Source organism: Seriola lalandi, unplaced genomic scaffold (genome assembly GCF_002814215.2).
Source record: "Seriola lalandi dorsalis isolate HSWRI2012SDOR001 ecotype SW California unplaced genomic scaffold, Sedor1 jcf7180002054559, whole genome shotgun sequence".
Taxonomy (NCBI): Eukaryota; Metazoa; Chordata; class Actinopteri; order Carangiformes; family Carangidae; genus Seriola; species Seriola lalandi.
In genome coordinates, this window is record NW_019525112.1 from 1,254,795 (window position 1) to 1,264,461 (window position 9,667).

At 38.4% G+C, this 9,667-nt stretch overlaps 1 protein-coding gene across 3 annotated transcripts; it reads right to left on the reverse strand.

Annotated features, from left to right (window-relative positions):
* On the reverse strand, positions 1-6,624 carry LOC111662048 (uncharacterized). 3 transcript variants are annotated; one of them, XM_087176501.1, is made up of 10 exons: positions 6,151-6,621; positions 5,795-5,853; positions 5,369-5,590; positions 3,431-5,111; positions 2,870-2,932; positions 2,476-2,562; positions 1,768-2,070; positions 1,147-1,264; positions 1,006-1,036; positions 1-803 (listed from the first exon to the last, which is right to left on the reverse strand). In XM_087176501.1, exons 6-10 carry the CDS (start codon positions 2,555-2,557, stop codon positions 705-707), a joined length of 633 nt encoding a protein of 210 aa, XP_087032627.1. In that variant the 5' UTR covers positions 2,558-2,562; positions 2,870-2,932; positions 3,431-5,111; positions 5,369-5,590; positions 5,795-5,853; positions 6,151-6,621; the 3' UTR covers positions 1-704. The 3 variants fall into 3 exon arrangements, with proteins under 3 accessions (XP_087032627.1, XP_087032626.1, XP_023271561.1); XM_087176500.1 differs by having other exon boundaries at positions 2,870-5,111; positions 6,481-6,624; XM_023415793.2 differs by lacking the exons at positions 2,870-2,932; positions 3,431-5,111; positions 5,369-5,590; positions 5,795-5,853; positions 6,151-6,621 and having other exon boundaries at positions 2,476-2,831.
* Positions 6,625-9,667: the final 3,043 nt, after the last annotated feature.

Consider the following 9,667-nt stretch of genomic DNA (forward strand, 5'->3'; position numbering starts at 1 on the left):
TGAATCTGCACCTCCTCTCAGTTCAAGTTTTAATAGGTAACTGTTTGATGACACATTTATCATAACTTATTTATAAAGGTGGCATAAGTGATCAGACAAACATTTAATGCAGCTTTCAAGGGGCAATTTGTAAGTTTTGCCATTACTACATAGGCTAATCAATGTTAGCATTAACAGCCGTTTAACTACCAGTCTAGAAGAAACGTTCTAAGTTCAGCATTAAACTTAATTCCTTTACTCGTTAAGAGTTGTGTCTCCAGCAATGGAAAGCAACTCTCTTGTTTTGCTTTTATTTCTATCACTTTTCTTCTTCTGCAGTTAGCATGCTAACTAGCTAGCCATGGTCTGACTGGACTTTCTTGCCACTTCCGGAAGAGTCTAGTCTGCCCTTGTGTTGTTAACACGATGGCTGAAGCTCTTGGAAAAACTGTTGAGTAAACAGCTGTTCATGCTAAGTCTGACTATTTAGCAATAGCAAACTTTCAAATAGCTCCTTAAAGCATTTACTCTGCTCTTCATTACATATTATACATGTCTTGAGAAAGCAGTTTAAAATTGTACATTATATAAAATAGCCAGGTTTTCTTTTGTGATGTGTTTGTAGTCCAAGAAAGATGGTTTCATTTTTTTTCTCACACATTTGTTATAGCAGTTCGCGTGCTCATTTCCTTTCTTCAGTTTCCTTTCCTTTTCAGCACTTAATATCAGCAAGCTCTCGTCTTGTAATGATGAGGCTGCTGATAATTTTGTTGTTGTCTAGCATAAATTTCAAGGCAGTTCTCATAAATGTCCTCTGACTGCGCCTGCCATTGAAAAACACAAAAAACAGGAATAGAGCATAAATTACAGTGAACTTCGCAGCTTGCAGTCAGCTCAATTTGAGCTCAGTCTCTTTGCAAAAACAGAACTTAATATAAAATTGTTTTGTTGGTAATTGAATCCAAGATGAGAAAACTTCTTATAAAATCTCAGATGATGATAATGATAAGATCATTGTTGTATTACCATTTCTGCAGTGTGAGACTGATTGCCATTCCTACGAAGGACAGTGACATTTTGTTATATTCTTGCAGTATAATGCCATTAGAAGTACATCTTTATGAGCGTAGAGTCATGTGTTAAAGAATAACTGAAAGCAAAGCTTACTCTGCATGCCGATTGTAGATTCTTCGCAGAATGATCCAAGCAATTATAAAGATCAAGCAACACACACAAGGAACAATAACTGCCACAGGAATCAGCTTATTCCAGTTTTCCTCGTGTCCTGGGAGGGAGAAAAAACAGAAGTCATTTCACCACAGGTGAATTTAAATTCATTTAATTTAAAGTCAGCTTGCAGTCATGTAAAGACTGTTTAATTTTTGTGTATATAAGATGACTGTCGCATAAAGGATGTGATGCTCTCTTGCATTGTGGTTTCTCAAAATACCTGCAAGCACTTACGTATGCCACAGTGGAATAATGTGTAGTTGTACTGTGCTAAGCTGGAAATTTTCTTCATTAAGTTTGAGTGAAAGGGTTATAAATTGTAGAGACAGACATGAAGTCGATGCCAGTGCTGTAATACCAGTGTAGCTCTTTTGTGTGTACCTAGGTGTGTGCATTGTTTGCACAGCTTAAGTATATAGCATAGTAAATGTTGGCCATGTCCCCCATCTTCAATAAACTCATTCACTCTGTCCCTTTTTCACATCCTGTTTTCTTTGCTGTGGCCACAGACATTGCTTATGTTTAGTGTAATCTTTTAATTTAGGACTGGTAGCATACCTGTAATTATCAGCTGCCACTTTTGTTCCAGCACTCCTTCGGACGTGGTGGAGTAACAGGTGTAGTTTCCTGTATGAGACTTCTGGACTCTGTCTATGACCAGTGTGTACTGTTGGGTCTCTGACAGAGATATATTCATCTTCAGGCTTTCAGCTTCTTTAGTGATGTATATAGCTTCCCTTGGTTTGAAGCTGATCAGTAAAAATCCATTCATTGTCCATGTCAGCTGTTGGAGCGTGGCGTTTGTCTTGTTACAAGGCAGGATCACTCTGCTGCCAGCTACCTCAAAGATGGTGTTCCCCTCTGAGAGCGAAACAGAAAGCTCAAATGATGGATTTTTTTTTTGACATTTGTCAGTTTGACATTTTGAGAAATCTATTTGCTTTCTTTCTGAGAGTTAGATGAGAGGCTCAATGCCACTGTTATGTGCTCGGTAAATAAAGCCACTTCTAGCAGCCAGTTATCTTAGCTCAGTATGAACACTGGAAACAAGGGGGAGGTTGGGACTGCTGCCCTTGATCTGTCCAAAGATGATAATATCCAGCTACAAGCACTTTTTAACCTCACCAGTGAACAAAAACTGAGGTCTAAAAATAAGAATTTGTGGTTCAGTCAGAGAAAAGCAAGGTAGCATATTTCCCAATATGTCAAACTCTTCCTGTAGCTCAGTCTCATTGTCAGAGTAATGGTGTTGAAGATTAGTTTTACCTGCTGGTGAGAAAATCCAGAACACCCAACATATCAGAGATAATATCCCGTTGATGCCCAAATATCTAGAAAAAGCTTCCATTGCACCTTAACACAAAGATAATTTTACTATAAACATTGTCATGTTGGTTTACAATGTGATCGACCAGAGAACAGAGCTTGAACGAAAATATTGTACTTTTCCTAAATATTTTACTTTCAGTGAACTTATATAAGCATAAACGCCCCACAGTCACACATTAACATAATAAAGGCTATTACTCAAAATCTGTTACAAGAATTAAGGCTGCTCTGAGAATCTTGTATAAAAATACTGAGAATGTCAAAAAAAAAAAAAAAAAAGAGGACTTCCTTCTGACCCAGATACTATGTGATAAATATGGTAACTACTTACCAGTAGCAAGTATCTGTGCTCTTGTTCCAAGTTCCCCAATTCTAAGCTACAGCTTGAATGTTACTATAGGACAACATAAAGGCAAATATGTAAGAATAATAATAATAATAATAATAATAATAATTAAATGTCAAGTCTCTGTGTACGATGATGTACTGACGTGTGTTAAGATTGAGCTTAGCCAGACCCCTGCACACCCACATAGCAGAAACTGTTTCCATACAGGAAATGAACTGACTGTTGGTCTGCGGTAGCCATACGGGTAAGTTGTTTTTTTGTGTTTTTATTTGTTTGCATCTTGGTGGTTGCAGAATATGTTGTGAGCCATTACTCAGATGCCCAGTGAATAAATTTGTTTCAGAAATGCAGCTGACCCTGATCATGACCTCCAGAGTGCGAGAGGCCTTAGATCACATTCAATGTTTTCATTTAATGCACAATAAATTTAAAAAAAAAAAAAAAACAACACAAAAACAAATCTACTGACAAATGATTTTCAGAACGCTACCAGGTATAATCTGTGTACCGTGAAAATGAAAATGCAAACTGAAACTTTCGCACCTGAAACTGAGCTCATGATGTCAGCCCCTATCATATGACCATGAAGTCTGTTTGCCTTTGATACAGCGGTAACATTCTCACGGGTTTGTTTTCTGGAGTCTTCTACCGTGTCTGGAGTTTATAATGCAACTGCTCCATTGTCGGGGTTGACCTGTTTGGTTAGTTTGAATGAATAGTCAAGCAAACCAAAGAATATAGTAGATGTACTGATGTAAGTGCCACATTGCAATATGTGAGCACACACCCAGTTACAAAATGCAATGATAACATTTCTTTGGTGGTGGTTTGGTTTTTAAGAGTGCATCTGTTTCAATGGGCTGGGAAACTTAAGGCATCTCAGTAGTGGAAAGTTTACTCGCTCGCTCACTCAGTGTACTTAAGTACACTCTTAAGGTACTTGTACTTTACTGGAGTTACATTTCAATTACATTTCAGGGGGCAATATTGTACTCCACTACATTTGACAGCTATAGTTAGCTGTTACTTTTAAATTCAAGGTTTTATGCAATGGATAATATAACAATCTTTTAAAACACAACCTTTTAGGCCTCTGACATCAAAAACAATGTGGAGACTGGGTTTAAACTGTTTAAAAAGTAGTTCAGACTAGCTCCACCTCCAGCAGCTACAACCGTAACATGCTGCTTACGCACTGATGCTTCAGTATTACATTAATACATACAGTATACGTTAGGGATGGGTACAAGTACTCGTTGACGTCATTATTCGAGTAGCGTTTCACTACTCGCACACATGCGCACGTGTTTTTGGCTGCATTAGTTCAACTGTTGCCGTTACGTGCACCATGGCAGCCAAGTGCAGCCGAGTGCAGCCGAGTGTACCCGAGCGGAACGTTAAACATGTGTTTCCAGTCGGACGAACCAAACCAGTACCTTTACTTTAATAGCCTACTTTTAACTACATTCTGCTGCCTTTAAGAGTATTTTTATGATTGTATTGGTACTTTTACTTAAGTAGAGGCTCTGAATACTTCTACCACCGATCTCGTTGCAATGTGGAATATGATTTTAAAGCCACACATACACAGCTCATTTCTCCTCTTTCTATAAATGATATATTTTTTGATTAGGAATGTCTGCAATGTTTTATGCTTGTTGAAATTATCTAAAAAATAAAAACACAATTTCAATAAGGTCCAGTTCTTACTTTGAGACCTCCTTTCTATAAACAAAGACAGTGAGGCTGCATGGTTCCAGGAATGAAAAATACCTTTTACAGTAATGCCCCCTTGTGGTGATTTAATCACAGTCCTCTCAACATTTCAAGAATCAGACATAATTTGTGAATAAACCTTATATTTTTCATGTCTCATTAAAGTTAACTGAGTAAACCCCTGTGCATGAGTAAGCTGATGTTGCCTCCTCAGTCCAAAGACATTTTCACCATTTGTTTTTGTAAATACACCAAAAAGCTACTTTTACAGTTAAATACTGATGAATGATTAGCAGTTTACTGTTTATTTACACAGGAGCTATATTTGCAGATTTTTTTACTGTTAACTGCAATACATACATAAAACATGCTACAGTATAAGCTACTGATAAATTAGCTGCTAACAAAACAGTGATTCCTTATCTTTTTCTGAGTGACATTCCCCGTTTTCCAGGACTTTGCCTCGTTCAGCCTTGGTGCCTCTATAGGATTTATCCCCATGAATGGCCTGAAAAACAAAAGTGTATTAAGTTGGTGGGGGAAAGGAAAGTGTATTCATTGACATAATCTGTTAAAGCACATATCTTGTATCAACAGCACTGTCCTTTACGACAAATACATAAATACATACACACACAAAGTAACAGTTGGTTTCACCATGATTAGTGTCAGAAAAGCATCACAAACTCAAGACACACACGGTTCTCTAAATGCTCAAAGCTGCTGTGAGCTCACAGTACCAGTTGAAGGATGTAAACATCTCACCTTTAAATGAATTCCAGCGTGAACGTACAGTCATCTTGGCACTGAAGATTGAAGCTGTAGTAAGTAGAAAAGACTGCTGCAAGCACGGTCAGCTGGCTGAATGCCCTCACAAAGGACATGCCCCTCAATGCTGATCATGAAGTGGTGAATACAGCTTCATGATGTCTCAGTGGTTCCAGGGAAACAATCCTTTTACGCATTCACAGAGACCTGCTCTTTTTGCTATACACACACACACACACACACGCGCGCGCACACAATAAGGCGTTAGCAATGACAGTTGAGCTAGCTAGCTAACATTAGCAAACAAGCTCCCATTCAATTCAGCCAGACAGTAAAGTAACGTCCAAATAAAATCAGCAGCGTCCTTTGGAGACGTACACTGGGCGGATGTTAACACAAAGTAAGGTTAAAAACAAAACTCACCTTGTAATTTCGAGGGTCAGAATCTGAAGCCCAGCTCCTCAGTCTGTCTCACGGTGAAACTGCCAGTGATAAAAAAAAGTTACCAGTCTAGTGTTACCAGTGTTTTCAGATCACAGCAGAAGGATAATGACTTTAAAACTTAATTCATATTCAGTGCGCTTTGCATTTACTCTGAATGCAGTTCAAAAAACCCTAAACACAAAAGATCAGGAGGAGATCTCGGGGTTTAAAAGACTAACATTACAAGTAAAATGCTCGTTTTGTTTTACGGTAGTCTACAAGCTACTCAATACAACTTGATAAGAAGTTATGTATTTTGCCTAGACTAACAAGCAAAGCAAAACAAAGGCACTCACCTATTCTTTTGAAGGATGAAGATGGGTGAAAAAAAAAAAAAAATTCAACTCCACTGTCCAGTCAACTGTCTCAATCTTTCCCAAAATGCATTGCAAAAAAATACTAAGTTACCGTTCTCTCCTCCAAGCAATAATACTGTAAAATACCGTTATAAGCGGGGAAAAACAAATACAGTAATGTACTGCATTTAAAGATAATACTGTTGAAATTTTCACATAAATTTACAGCAATCTGTGTGGATAAAATGTAAATGTGTTGCCCATTGATGTAACGGGCACGTGTAGGACTCAAATGTAGCACACAGTTCAACAAATGCAGTTTGTAATTACCTTTACTTTTACCTAGACAGAAACTGGAGCAGGGTTCAGACGAGAAAGGTAAATCAGAGACCAACAGGTTCAACAACGGGGAAATCAGTCCAAGAAATGCTGGACAGTCTTACATGGAGAAAAGCAACGACAATCTGGCAAAGAAATGACTGGAAAGCAGGGGTTTGTGTACTGGGTGAGTGTAATCAGGAGAACCTGTTTGACCAGGTGACTGGAGTTGGCTCGATGAGGTGACAGTGGCTAATGCAGGGAGGTGCAGGAGAACAGGGTGAAAGGAAAATTACTGAGTGGGAGCTGAGTGACAGGGAGTGGTGACGTGAAGCAGGTGACCTGAGATGCAGAACTGTGACAATAGATTTGAATGTGTGTTATAGGCCTTCGGCAGACTTGTACAGTGCTGTATGCACCCTGCTTCTTCTCCACTGTGTGATTGCATAGGTTTCATTATTTTGGGAAAAGGCACCACGTGTATGTGCATGCGTATATGTGTATGTGTGAAACCGTTGAGTTGTATGTAACTGCAGTACTTGAGTAAATGTCCAATTAAATTAAATGTCTATGTTTCTTTCTACCATTCTCTGCCGCAGGTTTAGCCACTGTTCAAGACCCTTTTAAAATCTTTAATTTAATGTATTTATACAGAACTGTCTGTCAGTTATCTAAACATACAGCATTGTGAACGTTAATGATTTTTGAGTGTGGGTGTTTATGGGTGCTGGGGTGTGTTTTGCAGAGAAACACTGACACAACACTTCTAGACCACGTGTGACTTTTTATTGCGTTGGTTCACATCCCAAAAGAAGATACTGCCACACATCTATCAGCAAAGAAGACTACAAGTTAGTAAAAAGGATTTGTTTTCTTTCCAAAGATTAATCTTGTCTTCTTACAAACATACAGGCAATGCCATATTCTTAAAATACAAAAAATCATACATTACCAGTCATATCGATGTACACAAGGACCAGCATCATGCTTTGATTGAAACACTGTTTAATGCTTTAATGTATTTGATTGAAGGCGCTCTTGGATTATGGGAGGCGAAAGGATGGCTGGGGGTCACAAAGGGGTCAAAGCTGCCTTCTCTCTCAGAGTTTCTCTAGAGCCATTTGATCATACCCCCGAAACCAACACTGTGAGGTGTGTCTGTGTGTGTGTGTGTGTGCGCGCGCGCACGTGCGCATGCACAAAGGCACATGTATGAGCGTAAGCTTGCACTATGATGTATGTTTTATGCACTAGTATCTTCTTTACATCATTATATTATCATGTTAATACCTGTTATTTAAATATTTGAGCTGCACAGAGACGTGTTCCTGTGTGTGTGTGTGTGTGTGTGTGTGTGTGTGTGATTGTGTGTGGCTGTGGGTGTGGGTGAGTATGTGTGTGCTGAGGGGCCGCATACAGAAATGAAACTCAGGTTTAAAAAATAGCAAATAAAACATCAAATTCACATAGGTCCCAGAGCAATATACGCTCTTGCTACAATCTTACAACATTTGAGAAGTTACATTTACAGATAAGGCACACAGGAAATCATACAGTGGCAGCTGTTTGAATAAACAAAGCCAGAGAATGTGAGAGGAAGATTTGTGATAAAGCTAAGGCATATTTTAAGGCTTAATGCACTTTGTATTAAAATACTTGCTAATGATTTGCAAAGAAATTCATCTTCTTTACTCCAATAGATGCACGATACCACAGCATGGGCATTTTCTGTCTTTACTCTATTGAGTTTGTGAGATTAAATCAATCTTGTGATCACAATTATAACTTATGTGATTCCTCTAGACAGTAAAATAACTAAAAACAGCTGTTCTGCACATTATGTACATTATTAGACATGAGATAGGGCATTATGTACAGGGGGAGTTGCCCCTAGTTGTTTGTTTCTCTCTGAATTTGAAAGTATGTCACAACTATGGTGTTTTCTTGCAGGGTAAGGACCTACTGTGGTCACATAAAATCAAGTAGAAAAAAATTTTCACAGCCAGGTCAAGGATGCTTGTTTTCATTGATGAGCGCGGTTTCTTTTATTGTCTCGCCTCGAACAATACTTTGTGCTGATGGTGCATGATCTTTATCGCCCGGACGCCTGTTTGTACAGCACGAAAAGAGAGGATTTGGCCTGAGGTCGCTACTATAGTTCATTCTCTGATAGGGCAAAATGAGCCCTGCTCTCTTCCATGGACAACTGATATCACAGTACATCGTTCTACGTAAAAGCTACAAAACATAAGCAAATCTAAAATGCAGAGATGCAGATTCACATTGAAAAAGACATTCAACATGTGGTCTTTTTTTTTTTTGTTGTATGTTTTTTTCCTCACTAACTCAGCTCTGGCTGTGCTACCTGGTATATAAACATGAAAAGGAGAGAAATGCTCTGAAATTCATGCACATCTCTCTTCACTTGAAAGAATCCTGTGTAAATGGATGCATAGATGAGGTGTTATGAGGGTTAAAGGCCTTGCACAGAGTTTAAACCTCTGAATGTGCAAAAAAAAAAGAAAAAAGAAAAAAAAAGAAGGTACGCTCTTCTCAACCTGAAAATGGACTTTTCTTCTTCTTCTTCCCAAAGAGCTGTATACCTGTAAATGTACCGGCCATCTCACCCGTTTGCAGCCACATGCAGCATTTGCAGTATGTCGCTGTCTGAATGGGAATGAAAGTCAGTGCCTAACTACAGCGAAATTACTGATTTGCAGACACACAAGTATATTATAACTCTCTTTTCCCTATCCACTCAAACCCCATGTAAAATGTCTAATCCTCCATTGTATATGATTAAAACTCTTTCAATAGAAAAAGATGTTTCTAAAAATTGAACATGGATTTTCATCAAGTAAAAACATTTCCCACCTGCATGTGTCCTTTCCACATTTTTAAATATAAGAACACGCTTAATAAAAAACCTACTCCTCCCCTCTTTAACTTCTACTTTTTATGATATTTATTTTTTATCACAAACACTCAGATTTTTTTGTCGTTTGGTAGAATTGTTGCCCATGTCTTCAAGGTTTTAAAAGGTTTTAAATCTATCCCTGTTGATTTTGTTTTTCATCCACTTGTTTTTGACCTGCCTGTTCAAGAGTGTGTGTTGTTGTTGAGTTAGGTGTGTGTGTGTGTGTGTGTGTGTGTGTGTGCGTGTGTGCTCTCTCTTATGTTGAACATTTTGTGTGTGCAG